This window comes from Stegodyphus dumicola, chromosome 6 (assembly GCF_044657685.1).
Source record: "Stegodyphus dumicola isolate Sdum_Otavi_A_Nest chromosome 6, ASM4465768v1".
In the NCBI taxonomy this organism is placed as follows: domain Eukaryota; kingdom Metazoa; phylum Arthropoda; class Arachnida; order Araneae; family Eresidae; genus Stegodyphus; species Stegodyphus dumicola.
This window is the reverse complement of record NC_140773.1, coordinates 87,076,650-87,102,219: the sequence shown is the minus strand read 5'-3', so window position 1 is coordinate 87,102,219 and position 25,570 is coordinate 87,076,650. Positions and strand designations below refer to the sequence as shown.

At 34.7% G+C, this 25,570-nt stretch overlaps 1 protein-coding gene across 1 annotated transcript in view; it reads left to right on the top strand.

Moving 5' to 3' along the window:
- LOC118189834 (uncharacterized) overlaps nt 1–25,570 on the top strand; it is a 117,395-nt gene that overhangs the window by 72,479 nt on the left and 19,346 nt on the right. The window contains exons 2-3 of the mRNA XM_085818637.1: nt 7,459–7,594; nt 23,741–23,886. Of these exons, the coding sequence (XP_085674763.1) occupies nt 7,459–7,594; nt 23,741–23,886 (282 nt within the window). The remainder of the gene's footprint in view (nt 1–7,458; nt 7,595–23,740; nt 23,887–25,570) is intronic.

Genomic DNA, 25,570 nt, shown 5'->3' with positions numbered 1-25,570 from the left:
AAATGACGCGGAGATTACTATTTTTAGAAAAAAGTGTAAGGATCTTAAGTTTTACTAACATTTATTTTATTTTAAATCTTTACTATCACTTCTTATTTTCTACTTCCGGCCAGAATTATAAGCGTGAAGGAGTTTATGCAAAGTTGTCTGGCGAACGCCAAGTATTTAAGTGTGGCCTTTTTGCCAAGCAGAAGAGAGGAAGCCGTGAGTTCGAAGCAGGCCGCTTACCTTAGAAGTTACGCAGTTGCTACTTTGCCTTCCAGGCCAGAGGTTTTAATCCTCTTGATAAATTAAACGTATTGTAGTGTTCACAGTCTCTGTGCTACATACGCTTCCTGTTATTATAAGGCCAATCTTATTCTAAAGTTAAATTAGAGTTTAGTTTTATTTTGATATCTTTTAAGTTAGACCCCGAGTGGAGGGTCATTGTATTCCGAAGTACGGAAGTCATTGTATATAAAGAAAAAAAATAAAGGGTTTTGTATACCCTTCGTCTGTATCCTGTCTACTTACTACAATTAGTGAACATAGCTTTAGTAAGCTCTCTGTTCTAGTCAGGTCATTGTATGTTTCCGAAGAAGGTTAGAAGAAACATTGAACCTGATAAAAAAAGGGAAATTAATTTATGCTACTAAATTATATTATAATTTATCTTTTACATATTCTTTGCTTTTCTTACACACATACACACACACACATATATATGCCATATTTTGGCAGTCAGGCACACACATAAATCTTGGCATGAAATGATGACACAGAGGTTAGCTATTTTGGTTCCACGTCTTTATTCAATTCAAATGATAAATCATTATTCTTTTAGATTTTTCCAAGATTACATATGCGATAGTAATTTAGACTAAATACGATTAACTTTAAATTTATTGTGTCATACTACTCAAACAAAGAAAGACAGATGGGAAGAGATGAGAAGCAAAGGGTCTTACAGCGGAGAAAAGCAATCTGATGAAAAATGGCGCGAACTCTTCATTTATAGCAGGGATGAGCAAACATTTTCGGTCGTGGGCCAAAAAATAAATAAATAAAAAGTTTGGCAGGCCAAGATAATTTTTTCTAAGATTTTAAAAACAATGAAGAAGTATTACAATTTACTAAATATGTTAATGAGATGAATGAATTTGTGATTTCATTTTTAAAAGTTCCTTATATTGACGTTCGAAATGTGATATACTGATTCTAAGAAACGAGGCTAAATGCTCATCTGTCAGTTTACTTCTGAAATAAATCTTTCTAAGGTTCATAGTTGAAAACACTTGTTCCCATATATTTAAGATATAAGATGAAGTTCATCTTTTCGCCATATATAAGATGAAGCAAACATAGCACTGATTTTTTGGGAGTGAGATATTAAATTTGGGAAACTTACTTTCGGTGATGACTTGTAAAACTCTAACTTTGGCATATTTAGAAACAATTGCTTGAGATGATTGTTAGGTTGCAACTCAGTTAATTCAAGATGCAAATCTGACCTCACTGCTTCACAATTTACGTTGAAAGCCATGGTAAAAATACCCAATTCTGTTTGAATGGGACTAAAATCTTGAAATCTTCGTTCGAACTCAAAATGCAGTTTTTTCAAGCCATCTTCATAATTCTTAATCTTCTCTTCATTTACTGAGGGTATAGAATTTAACCTCGGGAAATGAGACAAGTTGTACTTAGCTAGCTGCCTAGCAAACAAATTAAGTTTTAAGTTAAGATTAAGTTTTTTCTAAGAGGTGTAATTCACCTATATTGGGTTCCTATATGTCTGCTCCTCGAGAAAGAGATAACGCTTGTTGGCGCCAATCTATAGCTATAACTAACAAAGAACTTCTGCTTTTAACGTTTTACCGATTGAAAGCTGTGTGTGCTTGCTATTTTCGTCAATTTAATGTTTCGTAGAACAAAAATAGAGAAAGTAAAAAGATCACCAATCCTTTGAAAAAAAGGAAAAGAAATATTTAAACAAAGTAGAAAAGGAGATGGATATATAATATAAAAATATATATTTCTTTTAATTTTCCTCGGACCGTCAAATCAACATTCTATCCGCGGGCCGGAGTTGACTCGCGGGCCCTAGTTTGCTGATTTATTGTAACGATTACGTAACATGCCAGAATGTTTTCGAAAGTACTGGCCTAGGGGAAAGATCCTCAAATTGCAGAAAGTTAATTAGAGGTTGCCTGTTCAGGTAGATCAAAGCTATCGTATTTTTATATTTTACATATATATATATACATATGTAATAATTTCGAAGCACAGTCGTTATGGCTGAGTAGTAGGACAAGAGGAAGAAGTTGATCTCAGTTCAGCCAATTACCATCTTTATTTCCAGGTACATTAGGATAATTCCTCATAGACAATATACTCTTTATTCATAACAATTGCGGTAATTTATCATACACAGTGGTTTTTTAAAACAAATGGCGCAGGCATTTTACAGAAACGAAGCGAGGAGATATTGACAAGTTAGAAGCTAGCAGAATAATGAAGTAAGTAGCATAGCAGAGGTATTTATACCAAAGAAGGTGCGATTCTAGAGACAAGCTATGATTCGTTAACATTAACTTTAGTAGCTACTTTTCCAGTAGCATTACGTAACGTAGAAGGATCTCGAATTTGGGAGAACAGATGAATTTAGGGGCGGGGGAATCACCAAATTTAGAGTGTTAATTTTGAGGTTAATTTTGATTATTTTTAAAGCGGCTATCGTATTTTGTTGTACCTTGCATATATATATATAATATTACAAAAACTTCTACAATAAAATTATTCCCAAAATACTGCTGAAATGCTGCTGAAATATTAATTAATTATAGACAAAAAGTAATAAATTTAGAATCGAAACAAAAACGACATCAAAGAAATGAAATATAAACTAGTACAATCCCTAAATCTCCCAATAAAAATGTAAAAAGATCCTATCAGTTCACTGTATTTAAATCAGAAGAAACCCTTAAATAATATAAATGCAAAAATATTTAAAAAAGAAAAAGAAGAGGAGCACTATCAAAATCTGATTCAACGTTATTAAGGTCGATCAAATCCCAACCTCATAGGAAAATCGCTGTGTTTATACGTATTTACCCAAACTCAGCTGATGAACAATTTTAAATTATTTCATCATTATAGTTCATACGAAAATTTCGAATGCTTCCTCTACACAGTCTCCTTCCATTCTGCAATACATAAAAACAAATATAAATGAAATAAACTCCAATCACTATGCTGCCTGCACCATGCTAATTGGACTATCCTGTCCGTAGACGTGAGCGGGACGCAAACAGCCAGTCTTCTGGAAAACAACCCTCTATCATTCAGTCTTTTGGAAACAGTCACCCTTGTTACACGTGTCAAAGATGCACGGGTTTCTATGGATGCATACAGGTCCCGAGAGAGCTGAGAAGCTGTAGCCCCTCTGTTACCCCTCGCTAAAATGGACAAATAGCGATCTTTTCTGGCTGCCGTGAGTCTTGGATGACCTTGCTCCTCTCTCAATGGATCCAGTATCCTGGATCTGTTTCCATAGGTTACACACGTCGCTGTACGTGTTCCATAGGTTATACACGACGCTGAGAGATTAAACTCTCTGCATATCTGGACTTGCGATTGGCCTGCCTCTACCCTCCACACAATTCGCCACCTCATTTCATCATCTAAACGTTGGTGGTTAATCATTTTTACTGTTCCGATGTGAATTTAACCGATTGCTGTAAAATAACACCAAGAAATTCGCCGAGGTGTGTTAGCGAACGCAATTCGTCTTACCCTCCATAGGCTTTTAAAGCCTATTTTTCTGCTAGCTTCGCCTACACACGCGTTTACGCTTACGTATTTGACGTACAAGATTTGCATTTTTATCTAGAAACAGTGGTTTTCCTTCAGTTCAGGTCTTTTCATGAAATTCGATAAAATATGCAAATTCTCTTAATTTATTTCCCTAGTGTATTTTGTGTGTGTAAAATAAAGCCGGTAACATGAAACTTGAGACCACTTCCTAATCGTATGTTTTCCGTCCTCATACATAAGTCAGATTATAGTATGTTGCTCAATGTTTTTAATACAATGCAACTTCCCTCTTTTTCTTTTTGTCCTCATGCTTAAGTTATATTGTGTTGCTAAATTTTGCAATAGACAAGCATGCTCTTTTTCAAATCCACTGCTAAATTTTATACTTCCACGTCTCTTTCTGTTATAAATTCTACTATGTAATTAAAACGTATCCTATAGTACTTAGAAGATGAACTAGTTTATGTACTGATGAAACTTCTAAGTTCAGTGGAACGACTGAGCAAGCTAAATATAATTTCTGATAAATTAATAAGATACTATTAATAAAAATTTTTATTCTAAAAATAAGCTTATAAATAATTTCATAACTTTCGTACTTACACAATTATAGTCAATATTGCCGTAGAATTCGTAATCTTCATATTCACAGCTAAGCGCTTAAGCCTTGATATTGTAATTTGAATGTTTATTTTCATCTCTGTATGCGTACATGCCACCTTGTTTTTACGAAAACGTTAAGATTCTTAAACCCAAATGACTTGTAATGAAAAAACAGTTATTGTTAACTCGCTTGGAAATTAAAAAAAAATCCAGGCCTTTTTAAGAAAAAATACAAATAACACCAAAACATAATGAAAGCGAGAACAATTTGATAAATGCGCAATCATGTAGAAGTGACATCTCTTTTTCTGTCACATAGTTCTTAGTTTTCTGTCACCTCAAGATAGTTTATAGAAATTCTATAAATATGCTTGTTCGTTTCTCAATTTAAGTTACATTTCTTTTACTGCTGAAAAAAAATAATGGTTATCTACACTACTTTTCGCCTGTTTTCGAAAATACATTCAGATTTATTTTGAATGGCAAAAACGGATATTAGAAGAGGACTACTATATGACAAAAATTTTCTAAAGCAAAATTTTGTGAAACGAAATATATCTGTGCACTGTGTATAAATTAAGTGTAATATTTGTCTAATAGACTAAAAATTATAAAAATTTTATTTTCGATGCTTCTCTCAAAAGAGAAATATCATGCGTAGCCAAGAATTCAGTTCTTTTAGAGATTTTATTAATGAACTGTCCGAAGATAACTGCCTTATCAAATATTGTTCCTGTTTAGTATAATTATTCGATTAAATTAAGCAATTTATTATTACCTATACACGGTTTTACAGTACCAGAGATACAAGGGAAGTAGAAGGGGTGGAGTCCTCCCAGACGACTCGTAATCTCATGGCAATATAGGATTGGAAATGATATGTGCATGCGATAGTGTAAACAGAAAACGCCAGAAATGAAAGTTTAGAATCTAAGTAAATACACTGGTGTGCAAAAATGGCGAATAATCAATCTGTTAGACGACATCTGGATGCTTTTACCCGAGGTCGAATCATTGGGAAGTTGGAGGAAGGCCGCAGTGTAACAAGTGTGGCTGCAGAGTTCGGAATTGGCCACAGCATCGTTTCACGACTTTGGAGATAATTTCAAACTACAGGAACAGCTATCCGGGGGTTTAGTAGTGGTCGTCCACGAGGAACCACATCCGCAGATGACCGGTATATTGCCTTACAGGCCAGAAAAAACAGGCGGCAGACAGCGGGAGAAATCGCTAGACACACGACACAGGCGACTGGACGACCGATATCGCGTTTTACCGTGGCCATAAGACTGCACGGTGGTGGTATGTTTGCACGACGCCCTGTACGGTGTGTACCTCTAACGCCTGCCCATCGGAGAAGGCGTTCTCTGTGGTGCCGGGAACACCGGAATTGGAGAGACAATGAATGGGGACGAGTACTCTTTACAGATGAGAGGAGATTCAGTCTGAGTAGCGATTCTCATCGCATACTCATCTGGAGAGAGCGGGGAAGCCGCAATCATCCCTCGAACATCATTGAAAGGGACAGGTATGGAGGTGGCGGTGTTCTCGTTTGGGGAGGCATCATGCTTGGTAGTCGTACACACCTTCACATCTTCGACGCAGGTTCAGTCAACGGGACCCGTTATTGTAACGAGATTCTTCTTCCATATGTGCGTCTTTTTAGAGGCGCTATGGGTCCGCAATTCCTTTTCATGGACACCATGTCATCGCACAGTAGCTGCCGAACAGCTCTTAGAGAGTGAGGATATTGAACGTATGGATTGGCCGGCACGATCTCCGGATCTCAATCCCATCGGGCATGTATGGGATTTTCTAGGCAGACGCTTGGCAGCTCGTACCTTACCACCAGTAACGATTCCGGAGCTTCGATTGGCGCTGAAAGACGAATGGGCAGCAATGCCTCAACAACTCATTGACACCCTCATTCTCAGCATGGGCAGACGCTGTGAAACCTGCCTAGCAGTCAGGGGAGATCATATCCGCTATTAAAGACCGGATGTTTCTTGCTGGACACCCATCACAGGGATGTTTCTGCCTTCAGTCGCATTGCGCTCCATGCTACTTTTTCAATAAAGCTTCTTTTTATCCCTCTGATTTCTCTTTTAGTAAGTGTTGCTTATATTACTCATGTCCTTACGTATTGGGGATCTTACGGTATTAAATGTGTTGAATTGGAAAGCTTTTGTACAAAGTTATATTAAAAAAACCGTCTCCTCCTTAATTTTTGCACACCAGTGTATTCATTTTAATAATAAATGTCCATTTACAAGTGGAACAGATATCACATAAGATAGCTGGAGTGTCCTCCACAGCTGTAACTAAAATTTTATATCTTCGGCGCATGGAATTACAAATATGTTAAACGATTCCGGCATGTTTCTCACTTCCTAGAGAGCTTTTGCAGTGCATGCAACAAATTCCTCTGCTTTTATATCTTCGCGTATCTGTCTGTTAAGTTTATTCTGTGTTGCCAAAATTTATTCGAGGATGTCATGCATCAGTATTTTCATATGTCTGTAGAAAAAGTACTAAGTCATGATAGAGCTGGCTATCGAACAGGTCGGTAAATCGAATATATCACTCTTGATCCAGTGTTGGCCAAATATTACACCTAAGTGACCCCATTTACCAGATGCATATAGACTAATTCCACGTTCATACGTATATAAGTATCTGCGCATTATCTGTGAAACTAAAGAAACTAAACTTCTTCGCGAGAACGCTCTGAACAACGCCGTTTGCCGGATCAGTAAAGCATTTCCGACCCTGCCCTGCTGTACGATTTCGAGTCGTTTGTGTACCTTAAAACTCCTATAAATTTGTAATCGTGGTACTGAGATTCAGTATTTCGATTAGTCATATAATAATATGATCTATGTCACAGTACAGACTGGTGGCATTGAAATATGTCTGAGCTGAAAAATATTTGAAGCTGAAATTCTTTTCACACAGTTATTTATGCAAACAGAATTAATAAAGCACTTTTTTACTTATTTATGTTATAATAATTTTATTGTTATTATGATTTCTTTAAAATAGTTAAGAATTTTCTTGTTTCAGCTTTCCTTTCCTTTGTTACGTCGCAGACTTGCGAAAAATCCCATTACGAGCGTTGTTTAAAGCAACTTCATTACTTCACGGAGAAAGGAGATCTCCTTTTTGCCTCTTCTGCAGAAGAACTGACACACGAATGCGCGTAAGTATTTTTATAGATTCTTCAGAACTGCAAAGCATACCTTGTTTTATCAGCAAATGATAATCGGTAATTTTCTTTCCCTCCATTGACGGGCACCCAGCCGACATAGGCTTGGCGACTATTCAGGCCAGAAATGGTGGCCACTTTATTGTTGGGAGCACCTAATACATAGATGGGCTTCCGTTACCTTCTATAAATGGACGGACAATGAGAGCCGTGCCTTGTCCGGGATTCGAACATGGGCCCTTCGGTACCGCAGTAGGCTTCCCTAACCACTATACCGTCTGAGCGCAGCATAATCGCTAAACTATTTGGAATTAAAAATCTGTCAGTACCATACAGAGAGTCCGGTACTAAAGTAGCCATACGTTGACATTTCTTTCTATGTAGAAGATAAGCATAAAATATCCTATAAATATGCACTGGGAAATGAATAGTTTGCGATTTACGAGACACTGTACAACAATGATAAGCCGGGTTCCAAGGATAGTTTAATATAGAGATTGACTTAAGACAAAATCACCAAACACCGATCAATATATACTGTGGCCAAAGATGAGCAAAACGTGTCTTATGAACGTATAAAGAAGAACACATATTTTGCGAGTTATTAGATGTTGACTATTAACGACAAAGTAGACGCAAACTACTTTGTCGTTAAAAAGTCGGCATCTACCTGCCCCATGCCGATGTATTTCGCTTCGGTTAGATAATATGTTCACTGTGTTGTCGTAATTCCTAAAAGAAAGGTCTGAGTGTCTAAACGAGACCAGAACTCGTTATAGGATACTCAGTGACAAAGAACACGAAGGCAGGTAGCCAGCGTAACCTCTTGTTAACTGATTTTCAGCATTTCATAATTCATACACTAATTAACTGCTAATTAATAATTCATTTATCTAGTTATTGATAATCAATAAGTTACTAGTTATCGGACTTTTATTACAGCAAAAAGCAAAATTCACACATTTATTATTCATTACTTTACATGCATTATTAAAACAGATTGTACCACGATATACCTCTTAAAAAGTCGATTGTAAGCCCATGATTTGAGTGTAAAAAAGGAATTAAATAAAGTAGGTTTTCAAACCATGTTGTTTTTGGTCTCGTGAATTGCTTTAGGAAAGAAAAAAAATTACATTTTGTATGGAATTAGGCAAAACGTTCTGATTAGTACGTCATTCTTCCTTCCGTTAGCAATCGTTTATAAAATATCTAATCAATAATATTCCATAATTTGACGAAACACGAAAATTATATGAATTAAGCCTTTTCACCTAAAAAATATGTTTCCTAAATTCTAAACGCTATCAAATGGCGAAATTATGGCAGACTCAAGTCTTAAATTGGAACCATTGGACTATGTTTAGCCTTTCAAATTATGTGTAGGCGTGCAGTTTGTTGAAAAAAAAATTGATAGCATTTATGAATGTCATACTGTTAATATTTATAATTTGCAAGCGGACTGCCAGTAATTTAGAATTTTTAATGAAACTAGTTCGATTTAATTAACGTGCATTTAATATAAAATAAATAATAAGGTCAGTTAACTTAAAAAGGAGATATTTTTCAAATCTCGTAAATATTTCTTGTACATAAAATTTTATTACAGTGTAAATTATGCCACTTATCAATTGTGCACTTATCAGAGATATGCATCGATCCATGCAATAAGAATAATTCAATAGTGTGATCGTAGAATATGATGAAAATTATATAGAGGGCAATGATATAATTTTAATGTTATAAAAGTCATGTATTAAAATATAATATTGATCGTGAGGAAAAAGTGTGCTTCCAACATAGAATAATTCATTCGCAGTTGCTACCTAACTTACTTCCTTGTACGAAGTAAAGGAAGTATTGTAATCACGAAACATTTCGGGTGTCATATTTTAATGAAAATGTCAATTTTGACCGCTTTTAAAACCATCTGAACGATGATTTTGCGTGACATCATGTATGGACAGAATAAAATTCTCTTTTTTCCAAAATGAATTTAAAGAATTAAAGAATTTAAAGAACTGTATTCCGAAGAGATCTTTTGTGACGTCTGTACGTACGTATGTATATATCTCCCATAATTCAAGAAGGAGTAGTCTCAGAACGTTGAAAATTTGTATATGGGGCTGTGATAATATATAGTTGTGCACATCGCTTTTTGGCTGTGATCGGCCGCACCAAAGGTATATAAACATATATATGTATATATATGTAGTAATTTCTGTAGTAAAAATGCAAACTTTTCAAATAGGCCCAATTAATGGGCCAACTCTGCTGTAATAATTTCTGTAGTAGTACACAGGCGGTTGAATCCGTGATGAATAGTCAGAATTTTGATGCCGTAGAATGCTAAAATGCCGATCCACAACGAATAAGAAATTTGGCAGTCAAGGTATATTTATTTATTTCATTTCAGTAAACATGTTGCGGCCACAATCAAGTCGGCACATTAACTGTGCCTATTCGAAGAAGTTAGCATTTTTGATAATTTGAAGCAAGAAGGAAGCAGCAGACAGACAGCAGTCCAGCCAAGCCAAAGCGTTGAAAGCAAGTGTGTTATGTTCAGGTGTGGTGGTGTGGTGTATTTAATTATGGCAAAGCACACTAGGGCTATCTGCCTAAGGGGAGGGATGCCTTTCGTGGAGGACTTTCTAAGGGAAACTGGCTCGTATACACGTTACACATGGGGAAAACCACGAAAACGCCCATGCAGCCAGCCCGTTCGCGGGATTCGAACCTCGGACCGAACTACCAGTGTTCAGCGACTTTACCGCTCGGCCGCTGGTGGGCCCGTGTTATGTTCAGAGTGAAATCTTAATTGAGACGGAGTTAGTTTTCGTTATCAATGCATTTTGATTGGATGATTAATATTGCTGTAAAATTACTATTGGTTGCTTGAGTTATAGTTCCATTTACATCATTAGAATTATGTAAGAGTCCTATGACATACATTTTCTCGAAATGACGCAGTGTAAATAGAAGTTATTATTTTTAGAATACAAAAGGGAATTAATTTTTTCTGCTAATTTAATCTTTTACGTATTCTTTATATTTCTTACATATATATATAAAGCATCTAAATTAATTAGTAAATTGGAATAAAAGCAAGGCAATTCCTCTATAATATAATAGTTGCAACCGTCTATGAGAGGTTTAAAATTCATATAAAACCAAAAACTCGGAATTATTTCTACTTCAGTCCTGCAGCTGTAGCGCAGGACGGGTTTAAAAAAAATTGATTCTAGTTTTTAATTCGAAATTTTATCCTATTTATTTATTTGGTGCTTTCCCTCTATATTCATCTGTTCTCCCAAATTCGAGATCATTCCAAATAATATAACACTGCTTGAAAAAGGTAACTAAAACTAATATTGACCAATCTTAGAATACTTTCTGCGACTACGTAGTATAAATACGGCTTTGTGAGGAAGTAAGTCCCTTTTTTCTTCCTGACTTCTGCTATGCAAACAACCTGCGCCGCCTATGCTTTCCTGCTTTAAATGACGTAGTATCCCTCTAGCTGTGTATATAAGAAGTTATTTTATTCAAATATGATTGAAAAAAAATTGTCTGCCAAAGACATGATTTGAGATGTGTAAAAATCAAGATAGTGACTCTTCAATTTGGTTTTGTTATCTGCTTTATCAAGCCTTCGCACTCAGCCATTACTGTGTTCTCAGCCATCTACGCAATATCGAAAGCTGTTAAAAGTTCCAGTGCCTTCATCTACGCATTATAAATTACTACATATATATATATACCCACTCTGTTATTCGGCTCGGTTATCTTAGTATTTTTATTCTTATATGTTGGTAAATTGGGCATTTTTTGCTTTTAAAGTGATTGAATTATGTTGTTCCTTTATTTCGGTTAAGAATTTTATGTCTATGCAATAGTTGTAGAACTGTCAACAATTTAAAAGTTGTTTAATTGCGACTAAGCCTAACGGAACAGCGATTTGTTTACATTTGAAACTTAACAGAATTATGAAATCAATCAGTTTCTGCACCTTCAGTCTTTTTTTGCCGAGCGGGACCAAACGTAAATTTTCAGCTTTATGCTCCGAAAAGTCTGCCTTCTTGCCTGCTGACCGATTTGCTTGTTTTTGCGTAGAAACTGTAATTTTAATTGCAAAAGTTTTTTTAATTGTTTTAATTGCATCTGATGTTTTATGTTTTTCTATATTCTTCAATTATTAATGAAGATATTTTGAGTTTTATGTATTTTTGATTTGCCGTGAAGTGAGAACTGAATTAATTGAATGAGAAATATAACTCTAATGAAATTCGAGGAAATAAGTTTAAATGAAATGCAGCAAAAAATATGTATAAAGAAGTCATGTGTGTCCGCATCAGATTTTCTATTATCAATTTTTATATATTTTGCAAGCAGTATTCCTTAGAAATTTTAGAAAATTTAGAAGCCTACAAGTTATTTATTAGTTGACATTGTTTATCTGTGAATTACTGCTGTGCTCATTATGGATTAGTTGCTTGCTTATATAGTCTTAAACGATTTCCTTTTTCTTAAACTGAAAAAAACTTCAAATCTTTGCAAGCTAAAAGCAATCTTCCTTTCACTCTACTACAATTTGACTCCTTTCTTTGATTACGTTGACATGGTTACGTAGCAGCTGCACCTCCATTTTCTTTTGTTTTATTTGAGGTTTTTGTATTATTTTCATTTTACATAACAAGACTAATAGAAATGAAATATTTCTGCAGCTTTCTTTCATTTTATGTGTTAATTAATAGTTTATATTTTTGTAAAGAGCTCATAATGAGACAATGTAGCCTAAGTGGTTCAAATAAAAAGTAACACTCTAAATTAATTTTTTGACATAAAAGTTTAGTAATATCATGCCATGCTTAAAGTTATAAATTAGAAATAGAACTTTGGTTGCCAAAAAACAACTCTTGTAACATTACAGAAAAAATCTTTTATTCAGGTTACACTTCCAGGTCATTTGTGAATTTCTAACTTTTACTTATTTTTAGAATTACCGTCGGTAAAATTTCTTTCTCGTTTGAGAATTTTTTCAATATTTCTAGACTTTAATTTTCTTTAGATTTCAAAATGAGGTATTAATGATGTAGTATTAAGCATTTTCGCACTATTACTGAGTTAATCCAAATTTATTAGTTTAGAAAGTGTAGAAACAATCTCACGAATTTCTATGAGTTATTACCTAAAATAAATAGCCTTTGCAGTATTCTAGAAGCGCACATGACACGAGCATAGCTGCTATAGATTTTTTTCCTCTTTACTTTAAAAAAAAAAAAAAAAAAAAAAAGATCAGCTGTCGCTTCTATTTTTAGCCGTATGTCTTTCTGAATCCTGCTTCAAAGAAACTGAAAAACAAATCAAACCTAGCAAATCAAGCTTATGAAGTCAGAATAGGCAATGAAATTAAATTTATTTTCATTATTCCTTTTCAATATATTTGTTTCATTTTTAAAGCTCTACTCTCTCACCTTTTGTGAATCAATAAAATGGACACTAATATATAGATTAAGGTGTCCAGGTCTTTTCAATATAATAGACCTGATTTGGCGCACTAAAAGTGGCACCTTATGATAACTGATTGTTAATGAGCTAAAAGGATGTTGGACAAATATCGAAAGTCTGAGACCCAGAATTTTAGAATTAAAACCGACAGCCTGATTTCGCAGATGAATGCGAATAGTACTTTCTAGTGATATGTGTTCCGTTACTATATTAACTTGGATGCAAGGGAGTACAGATCAATGAAATGATTTGTTTTGTTCATTGCTACAAGGTTGTTTCAACTTTAGGAAACGTTTTGATTGCCTCATCGTTTTGACTGACTGTACCAAAATCAAACATGAAACGATCATTTACCAAATGACAAGAATATTATTATTAGAGTTCCAATTACTTCACATTCCGCATTATCTAAACCGAATCTTACGCATGTGTATAATACTTTAGGATTCGTGGGAAAAAAGATAACCAGTTGCTTTTAATTTATGGTCGAAATGGTTATAAATGTTTCTGGCATAAAGATTTAATGCATAGTAGAGGGACGGAACTTAGAAACAAACATACAGTGGATGGACAAAAATATGGAAACACCTTGTGAAATGCATGTTTGAAAAGAAAGATTGATTTTAATGAAATATGTAGGTGGCGCTGGCGTTTTTGACTACTGACGCCACCTATACAACTTCGTAAATGTGCTAAACAGTTCAGTTGTTGTCGGAGTACTGTTATGTGAGGTTGTCATTGCATTATGTCAGAGTTAACAGACTTCGAACGTGGGCAAATTGTTGGAGCACGTATGGTAAGTGCTTCCGTAAGCAAGCTAGCCGAGGTGTTTAGTGTTTCAAGAGGTACTGTATCGAAGATTTATTCCGCATATTTGAAAAGCGAAAAAACATCATCTGCTAAATCACAGCGCGGACGAAAGTGTGCCCTGAGTGATCGTGACAGACGATCATTAAGGGCAATTGTGACGAAAAATAAGAAGACCACAGCTACAAAATTTACTGCTGAAATGAATGTTGTGTTACCGAACCCTGTGAGTACCAAAACAATTAGAAGGGAGCTTCATAAACAGGGAATTGCTGGCCATGCTGCAATTGAGAAGCCACTCATCAGTCATGCTAATGCCCGTAACAGGAAAAGGAGGTGTTTAAGTCATAAAGCCTGGACTATAGAGCAGTGGAAGCGAGTAATATGGTCTGACGAGTCTTCTTTCACATTGTTTCCCACTTCTGGCCGAGTTTACGTTTGGAGAACGCCATCTCAAGCCTATAATACAAACTGCTTGTTGCCAAGAGTGAAACATGGCGGGGATTCTGTTATGGTTTGGGCAGCCATATCGTGGTTCTCTGCTAGCCCCATGATAACTGTGTCAGGGCACATGACTGCCAAGACTTATGTGAACATTTTGGCCGATCAAGTTCATCCCATGGTACAAACTTTGTTCCCCGATGGTGATGGTGTCTTCCAAGACGACAAAGCCCCTGTTCACACAGCTCACATTGTCCAGGACTGGTTTTCTGAGTACGAGGATGAGTTGTCCCATCTCCCCTGGCCACCACAGTCACCAGACCTGAATATTATCGAACCTTTGTGGTTTACATTGGAACGGAAAGTGCGTTCTCGTTATCCACCGCCAACATCGTTATCTGAACTTGCCACCGTTTTGCAGGAAGAATGGTATAATATTCCCTTGGCAAACATACAGGAACTGTATTTATCCATTCCGAGAAGACTGCAAGCTGTTTTGGATGCCAACGGGTTTCCTACACCATATTAAGCAAAGAAACATGTTTTTTTAAAGGTGTTTCCATATTTTTGTCCAACCCCTGTAGCTGCAGATTCATCACACAACTTTTATTCTTGATAAAACAATTCTAATTCACATATAATCATGTGCACAATATGCATCCCCGCCAATTTTTGAACGCTTGCATCTCTTCAGACAATGGACGGCAGAGAGAAACAAGCGGTGACGTATTAACTTGGATGCAAGCAAGTATGTATGGCGCATTCAGAAGCGTGCGAGATAGTCAAGAGTTTCGGTTCTTAATTAAAATCTTATTCGAGGATTAGCCAAAAGGCATCTGCATTGCCGTGTTAAGTAAGATCTTATGATGTGAATTATTTCTGAAGTGAAGCTATAAGGTATTTCTCCCACTTCCCTAGCGTGCCTTCGGGGTGTAGTGGTCCAGCACGCTGGGCCGGTATTCCAGAGGTCCGTGGTTCGATTCCCGGCGAAGGCGGTTGCATATTTTCATCTTTTCTACTTCCAATTAACCTAATGACTCTACAAGCTGCGCCCGAACAGGGACGTCAGGTATTTTTTGGAAGCAGGTGAATTGAAAAATTAGCAAACGCTTTCGCCGGGAATCGAACCACGGACTTCTGGAATACCGGCCCAGCGTGCATAACGACTACACCACGAAGGCACGCTAGGGAAGTGGGAGAAATACCTTATAGAGCAATTTAACTTAATATATTATAAATAGTTACTACTGGTATTTTCATTTTTTAGGATAGAAAGGGGAAGTGCCCATATTATAATGAAGAATAAAAGATTTATTGCAAAATGAAATTTAGAAGTTTGCTTTCATATTTTTATCTTGCACACATACATACATACATAAATACACGCACACACACACACACATATATATGTATATATATATAAAAAATCTGATGTGTACACCACATGACTTCCTTGTACGGAATATTAAATTATACGCATTTTTATTTGCATTTTATTTAAACTTATTTTCTCGAATTCCGTTAGATATACTTTACATAAATGCATAAAAATACATAAAAACTCAAAATATCTGTATTAAAAATTACGAAGTAAATCTTAAACCCTTATTTCCTCGAAAAAATTCAAGAAAGGATTAAGCATGATTTAATTGGCAATAATAAATGAATGCGTTATTTTTGTTGTTGCGAAGCTAAGTTTCTCTAGATTGGCAACAAATCCGCTAGTCTCCTGTTTCAAAAGTAAACATCAACGGCCGCCATCAAATTAGGCTTAGCGGCACTTAAACAATTTTAAAATTGTTGATAAATCTAAAAATATTGCATACAGATATACTAAAGGCATAAAACCCTTAACCGGAATATAAAAACAACATAATTCAATCATTTTTAAAGCAAAAAAATTTACAATTTACAAACATATAAGAGTAAAGAAACTGAGATCACCGAGCCGGGTAACAGAGTGAATATATTTATAAATATATTTATATACGTTTGGCGCGGCCGATTTACGAGGTGCACATCTACATGTTATAGTAGTCTTATATGCAAAATTTCAACGTTCTGAGGCTACTCGTTTTTGAGTTATGCGAGATACGTACGTACGCACGCACGTACGTACGTTCGTACAGACGCCACGAAGAAGTCTCTTCAGAATTCATTTTAAAGCAGTTTTTTATTTTTTTGGAGGAAAAGAGTCTTTTATTCTGTTTTTACGTACAGATATCACGCAAAAGCATCGTTAAATTGCATTCGAAAGCGGTCAAAGTGGATATTTTCGTTGAAATATGCTGCCTGAAGCTTTTCGCGATTACAATACTTCCTTTTTACTTCGTACAAGGAAGTAAAAACATGTATAATTTCCATAACAAGATTCCCCTGAATTATGTTCTATTTTTTTATAGCTACGCTACTCTTGGTGCTCATTCTTTGGATGATCATGGGTGCTTTATATCTCGATGTCTTTCAGTCAGCTCTTTACACTGGAAGTATACATGGTTATACAGTTTAAAATATGTAAACGTGCTGTTAATAGTGCAATTAGAGGGAGCTTTGGTCATTCATATGATACGAGAGAAAATCGCCGTTAAACCTCTTAGATATAGATTAAATATCATTGAAAAGGAACAGCTGGATGATACTACATATGCTAATAATTGATATTTATTTTAGGACAAAGCGCTATAGCACAAAAAAGAGTCTAAAAGGCACTTTTTAAGAATATTTAATACGATAAAATGACGTAATTATTTGTTTTTCTGGCATTTCAGCATTTTATTTCTTATTGCAGTGAAACATACCTTTCGCACTGGAATGCATCTAAACACATGTACACTTTTTCTCTCAAAATTAATATGCATGTATACCAGTCGTAGAATGAAATAATTATAAATATTAGTCTTTGTTCTTACGTACTATAATTAAGTTCACAGAGTTATGAAGTTATGTTAAAACATGATACTGTAAAATATAATTTGCCGAGATTTTTATATCTAATTTTTATTTGAAATGACTATAACTTTTTGGTTTCATTCGAAATAGAATTGGTCAATATTTGCTTGGATAATTAAGATTCTATTACAGAATTATAAATTTCATTATCTCCTGAATACATTTATCAGACCACCTTTCCGCAGTTCTTATGACACACCATGTTAACGGGCTACAGAAGAGATTTTAATTCTAAGAAAGAACGTAATTAATATTTGCTGTGATAGTTGGTAGTGCTATTCATTCTTATCAGAAAATAACGACATTAATAATTCAAGCTTCTTCTTACCGATATTTTATTAGCTAATGCAGGGCTTTCTTTTTTCGTTCAAAATAACTTCAGAAAACCCGTACTGCTAATACAATTGTTACAGAGCTTCTTCTTTCTCGATGCTGATTCGTTGCCAGAGTGGAAGCTGAGAAAGAAAAAAAATGAGGCTAAGAAGACAGAAGACAAAAATAACTTTTCGTTATTGATGCACCGAGCAGAAACCTGACCAAAAAATACATAAAAAAGGCATCCAACACGTGTTCTTGTAACGCATTTGATAAATTGAATGGTAACATCCGGTTCCTGATATGTGTTAAAATAATTTCGCGGCGAGAAAGCAATCATTTGCTGCCCTCTGATGCCAGAAATTGCATTTTAGATGTTCACGTGTGACACTATACCTTCCGTTCAATAAAGGTGGAAGAACAAATATTGGCAAAATTTTCGAAGCAACAGCTGTTATGTGTTTAGTGGCTATCAAAAGAATTTAGACAAAGCTATGTATTCTTTACATCGATAGTTCCTTTCGTGTTACATTTAGTATATTAAAACTGAAAATGGTACATTTTCATATTTCATATCTCTATTCTGATATGTGTATTTTCAAATTTATAAGTTATTATTATCTAGTTTTGTGAGAGTAAACGTGATAAATGAGCAAATGTATCGATCAATATTTCACCGTACAATTTGGACAGAAATATCCTTCACTACATTTTTTAACATAAGAAGCCTTATTTTCAACAGATATGTACTTTGAATTACGTATAAATCGAACCATTTCGCTCTTCATTTTATATTGGCACATTTCAAATTTTAGAATTAAATAAATATTTCGGCCAATTTTTATGGTACAGTTATCGCTTGTTTTTATTTCATATTTTATAACGAGTATAAAAGCTTCCTAATCATAGGGAGGATGAGACTGTAAGGCTAAAGCATTAATATTTACGTCAAAGAAGGCAAATTTATATTTGCAAGTATTATATGTCTACCACCAACTTTCGCGAAAATAAAAAGTTGCACGGGATTTGCAAGGTGTATTTTGAAAGAACTTGCAATTTGTATGCATTGGATATGATTGCAAGTAAGCTTCTGGTAAGGATTTTAAGTTTGAGACCGGCAATTTATAATTTCGTATTTTTGGAATAAAAATAGGAATCTATCTGCACCTTACACGTGTTTGCGTCTTGCGTGCCATCCAAGCGACTTGTGCTAAAAGCTTCTGTTTTGCAACAGTATGCGTAATCGTTCAACAACTGTTTCGCTCTCGTATTATTGCTGCTAATAAATCTTTATTTACAATATAACATACATTGAAAATAATTTTGGAAACTATGGGTTTCTCAAGGACTTCCCTCAGGGAGTCCCGTTGGGGAACTTCTTGGGAAAAAGGATTCCTGAGGTTCAAGAATATGCTCAGAATATTCATGTCTTGGATAACTGTATGATCATTCCTCTGTCCTCTGAATTCATGTAAAACAATTCTTGTATAAATATGCCATTCGCAAATATAAAACTGCCATTGACTGTTCTTATGGATAAAGGAATTGTTAAGTACAAACACGGTAGATCTTCAAGAAATTTATTAAATTAAATTGAAATGTCAAGCAACTGCTAACGTAGTTCACACAAATGCAGTCTTTCTATTGAAGCTACTTTGAAATAAGTGAAAAGTACAGGATATTGTTGCCGAATGTTAGGGAGCAAAGCTAATTTGATGAATGTGCTTCGGCTCTGAGCTGCTCAATAGTATAGTATTCGGAAATCCAATGCTCAAAGTTTAAAAAGAGACATTTTGCTAATGGATATAATCTCTGCAGCTCATGACGGTTAGTTAATGTTGTGTTTTTGAAGTATCGAGCGCTGTTTGGAAAGACTTCGTGACACATCAGTGTGATGAATTCGGAAATATAAAGAAGTTAAGAATATTAAGTTATGCGCATAATTTATCTTCTAGTGTGTTTTCAAGAAGTTTACGGAAGAATGTTTACGGATACATCGCTATGAATAATAAACTAGATTTCTGTTTAAAATATTTTCTTTCTGCAGCATTATGAAATCTTATAATCAAGAATTTCCAAAGTCCGGAGCATTCCAGATTATCGGACTTTATATACAGGGGTGATTCAAACAGTATGATAGTAGGAGCGACATTTCAGGATTCAGGAGATTTCGAAAATCGCAGCAAGATTTTCCAGAAGCAAATATTCCCTAATTACGTAATTATTGCGTTTTATATTATTATATATATGACTTTCCTTTTCTCCTGCTCTATATTCAGAAAAATGTGTTCCTTCACAATACAAATTTGAATTTACCCTAAGATGAAACGGAATTGAAATCGGAATATGGAATCGCGTATTATAATGTAAAAGGCTTTTCATTTTAATGAAGAATAAGCACTAATTTGGAAAACAGATTGAGTGCTTTTTCTTTAACTGAAGCAAACTTCTGCGGAAAAAATAAAATAAGTGAAACGGGACAGCCCGCGCTATGAGGAAATTACTATTCGATAAAAGTTTGTTTCTTTTTTGATGAACATGAGAAACATCATCATGGCTGTCTGCCGTAGGAGGTGAATACTTTTGTGGATAACTTTCTGTGAAAGAGAAAGGAAATTTTTTTAATCTTTTTCAGATTCATTTAATTTTTCGGGCTTCTGCATTTCGTCTTTGCAGTGCAAGTTAACCCAACGACCGCTATACTCACATCAAACCTATAAAATGGATTTACTTCGCTATAATGAATATTCAGGTACAGTTTATTTCCAAATTCTCAAATTCTTCGAATTTCCATAAAGATCCGAATTTAAAAGGCATTAATACACACTCGTACATGAAACGGTGTGACAGATAAGAGTGATAACGTTTTCTTATCAGTATTAATGTGTATACGTGAGTTCACATAAGTCTCAAATACTTCCTTAGTTTGAAACAACCTCAGCGTAGATTGCGTATTTGTCTTCCTTGAAAGAGGTTTTCAGTGATTATTCAAACCATTCGACCACTGAAGAAATCCACTACCCTACGAGCAACAGCAAACTTTTCGAGATCCAAGATTAAATATAACAACTGTAAGGAGAAACTTCCTGAAAGAAAAAAAAGACCTGAGAGATTGGGGAAAAAATCAAGATCTCATTATTTTAAAATGGCCTGAACATTTTTTTTTCGCTGTTCCAATGGCCTTTACTTCCTTTAAAATAAAATGCCGTTTATAGGAATCCATAGAAACGGAATTGTTTGCCACTTTGCTTGTCACATTGCCAATTAGCGCAGGGCGGATGTTTTGAAATTAATTAAATTATTCTACATAAATATAATTTAATGAAATTAATTTGCTAATTTGTAAAAAAATGGCGTCGTTACATAATTTCTGTTTCAAAATGCAGTTGTACTTCAAAAAATAACTATTGTTTGCTGCAGGCGAATCTCTTGGAACGTACCACCTGCGTAATTCATCAGTACTGTAAGGAAAGCGTTTATTAGCAACAGACATGTGCTTTCTCTGCCGTCTGCTAATTGTAAGTATAAAATAGTAATTACATTCATCACACACTTCAACATTAGTAAGAGTTGCAAACATTCGCAACTCATGGATTCGGAGGGACAAAATGAAAGCAAATGTGAAAATAACATCGTTAATAGTTGAAGCTAAACTTTCTAATTTTTTTTACATTAACTTGAACTAGTCTGTTAAAAAAAAGTACAATTTCAGCAAAAAAGTTATTAAGTTTAATTTTGCTCTTCCAGATTTTTAATGCATTTAAACGTTTTTAGAAGCATGTGATTAAAATATTTGTATTTTAAAATTATTTAAGATACTACTATTTTAAAAAATTATCTAAGTATTTGTGTATTATTACAAAAAATTTTATATAACAAAAATGTAATTCGTCGTGAAAATGCTAGGATTTTGTGAAAATTTTATTTTCTAAAATTTAATGCACTTACATCTGCTAAATGTCTTCATACTTTACATTCCTGATAGACAGCTCTGCGTTTGAGCTATCACTTTCAAAATAATGCACTGCGTTGACCTATTACGATTTAGTTTATTTGATTAGACAAAGCATGCCAGGGCTATCTGCCAAAGGAAGGAATTTATTCGAGAAGGACCTGTAAAGAGAAGCTTGTTCTTATATACGTTATACATGGAGAACACCATGAAAGCATTGACACGTAACCATCCCGTTTTCCGCAATTTGAATGTGGATCGAACTACTAGAATTTAGCAGTCTTATACACTTAGTTTTTGATTAGCCAGCTGACGTTTTACGGAAGATGTTCATTCCTAACTTAAAAGAAAGGAAAGCATTCAATTTTCTGGCATTTAGGATGGGGCATCAGTCCATGCTGTTCTTCTCTTACTTTCAAATTTTGGCCAAATTAAATTAATGAACGTGTAGAGTTATTAGGTTATTTTTAATGTGGGAGACTTGAAAAAGGAGGAATACTCTTGCCGGGATTCGAACCTGGACCTCTCGAATACACGGCAAGTGTGCCAACCCTTACACCACGAAGAAATGCAGAAAGGAGGGAGAAAATACCTTATACCTTTTAAAGGGCGACTGGGGATTAGGGGACCCGATCGCCAAATTCTAGTGGTGAAGAATCATCATCCACCACCTTTTAGTTCATGCGTTGCTGTAAAGTCATTAGTTTTTTTTTTTTTTTTTTTTTTTTTTTTTAAGTAAGAAACGTGAAAAATGAGCAATGTCCGCTCCGGGTCTCGAACCTGGACCTCTCGAATACGCGCCGAATGTGCAACCGTTACCTCACGAAGGCATGCTGGAAAGAGGGAGCTCTTTTAATCTGTATTGCCATCAGGTTTCCACACCGGAATCCTACATTTTCTTGCAGAGCTACCCGATGTCACTGTAGGAGACTATTTTTCGTCATTTGCAAAGTGACAAGGTGCATATACAAGAGCAAAATACGTCAGTTAAATATATATTTATAATATAAGTATTTTCAAACTGAGAAGTGATAGAATACACATAAACAATGAATTTTTGCCACATAATTAATCTATGGTTGTAATTCAAGCGGTGAAGCTATAGCAGATATAAGCTATAAGCTATAAAGACATTAAAAATCATCGAAGAGAAATGGAAAATGTAACCAAATTACTGAACATATTTTATTCAATATTACAGTAGTTTCTCAAAAGAATGATTAGAATTAGGATTTACATTAGAAATTTGAATTAGATGTAGTGATTGGTATATATTAGCGAAAATGCCTGGCATTTCTCGAATAGCAGCAGCGGCAGTAGAAATACAAGCTCCTCATTGAGATCGAGAGGGCTATCCGTAGGTGAGGCGTTTCAAACGACCCCTTAGGAAAACGACGAAGCATGAGGGATCGGGCGATTACCAGAACCAATCCATTATCTTGGGAACTAGAGTCCAAGCGTTAGAGTTGTGATCCTTGGTGTTAGAACCACTTAAATGTTTGCTGAATCAGGATTTAGTAATTCTAGCAAGACTTCTTGTAAAAATATTAGGTGCGTTCGTTCGTCCAGTAGGTTTGGCAAACGATATGGCCAATCAAATGGATATATATGGTTCTCACCCAAACATGTATTCAGAATGTGGTCGTATGTCGTGCGGATTACTGATTGCCCACACATAAGAATGATGGTAATTAAAAATTTACTCGTGCATTCGTCAATGAAGGCGATATGTTGTGCAAAACTGAATTACTACCGTGAATTATATGACGAATGTGTTCGTTTAAATGTATTTTTTAACTCCCTAAAATTTCGCCTCGAAATTTTGAATCATCCTGTATGGCAATGATTCCTATAGAATGATGAACTTGTTGTGCATGAATCTTTATTCATTCGTCTTCAAGCAGTGCTAAATGGCATTTGTATTGAAGCATTTTGTGTTTTTACTAACGATATGCCATCTGGCAAGCATAATTGTGATTAAATAAATCACACAATAGAATTACTCAGTAATAAAATCTTTGATACTTTTATGCAGTTCTATGCTGATCAGTTTGCGATGCATTGAAAACTCATGTTTCGGATCACAGTGCCTTTTCTTGGTGTCAATTGACATTTCTTTTTTCTGAAAATTCTCTGCGTTCGCTGATTAACTTGTATGTTTTTAACAGGCAAGCACAATCATCTTTGGGATGTCTCACTCGCTATTCCAAGAAATGTTTATCGCCTGAAGAACGTCCTCAATTTAATGAAGGTATTTCTGGACCCCAGAAGTTGACACTTGGGCTTTGTACCGAAGACTCGGATCTACGATCAAGTGAGGCAGTTATTCATTTGGTTAATTATTGCATTTATTTTATTCACCGGTATTAATCATTATGTGTTCTATACATCATAGTATTTCTTTAAAAAATTAATAAACTTTTGTACGGAACTATATTCATTCATAAATGCCAGATTTATGGTTAGCGGTAAGAAACTTTTGACCTACATAAATGATCATGGTCAACAATAAATATTTAGTTTCTTTTTTTAAGGTTATGGGGTATCATTGAGACACCAAAGGAGTCATGCAAAACTATTGACATTAAATTAGCATTTTTGTGTTATGTATAAATCAGTTTATATAAAAATCAGGTACAAGTTATGACTCATAAAAGAAAGTTTTTTTAAGTAACATTCAGTCATTTCACTAGTACTAACAGAAAACGTTTATGGTAGATCAATTACTTTTATTTTTAAGATTTTACGTAAGTGCATATTTTTAATTTTGTTTATCTGTTTTAATGTAAGTTTTTTTATTTTGTATTGACTGCTGTTTATCCATACTAGACTTTATATTTTTAAAAGGTTTTGTTTTTATTTTCTAATACATCTTCATATACATCTTTAATTAAGAGAGATTAATTTTAAAAATAATTCTTTCCTGCACGTAAAGGCACGCTATGTCCATGCCTTATAAACATGATTTATAGCATTCTTCTTAATCGTTTTAATTTTGAGCTCGGAGAAGCAAAGTAATCGAATGAACCTTATTCGCATAGAATATTTTCTCTTATCGAAAAACCTTTCCTTTACAGTTTTCTTTATTTCTTTTACTGACTTTATGTTATTAATGGCTTTCTCAAATCGCCGCAATTTTCTCTCAGTTTTCAAGTAGGCTGGAATTTATTGACTTGTCTTTCCTGCTTATTAGAAGAAGCAATTTCAGCCTAACATTCTTCTGGCATGTTCGAATTTTTCAATTTTTATCGCAATTTCTTACACAGGTTATTGAGCTGGACGGAAGCCTATTTCTCCGTGCGACATGAAATTATAGCAACTTTTATTTGGACAAATGTTTCTTTTTTAAGGCCTATAATCTTTCAAAGTATTCCTTCAAATCACCATAGAAATCACGGTTCGTATTTCGTACAGGATCTAAATTTTTTTTAAAAAATTGTCTAAACTTCTAATAAAAGAGTGTTAAATTATAGCGTTCATTTTTTGGCCTATTTCTCATGCTTAATATTAAATAAGTGTGCAAATTTAGATGGCAGAATTCCAATCAATTAATTATATTTAGGAATTAGCAATACCTGTTCTTCGTATTTCCAACATATCTGGGAAAGAACGTATATCATTTTCTTTTGCTAAAATGCAAATAGAAAAATACGGTACTATTTTATAAAATTGTCAGTTACTTGCTGTTCAAGTAAATTAATCGTTTTTGAAAATTTCACCTCTGCCAATAACTCCTCTAATTCGAAGGATCTTTTTTTATCTCTCCCTCTCTATATTTCAGCTTTAGATGCGGTCAAAGCAAGGCCTTTTTTTATCAAATTAGATAACCGTTGAATATTTCTTTACCTTTCTCCGCATTTGATCTAAACATCAAATCTTCCCCCCAAAATTCTCTGATAATACATCCCTGCGTTCAAGCAAATAATTCTGGAAAATTCTGCAAGAACTGAACAAATATCCTTTCAGATTGGTATTCGTAAAATTCTGTGCAGATTATC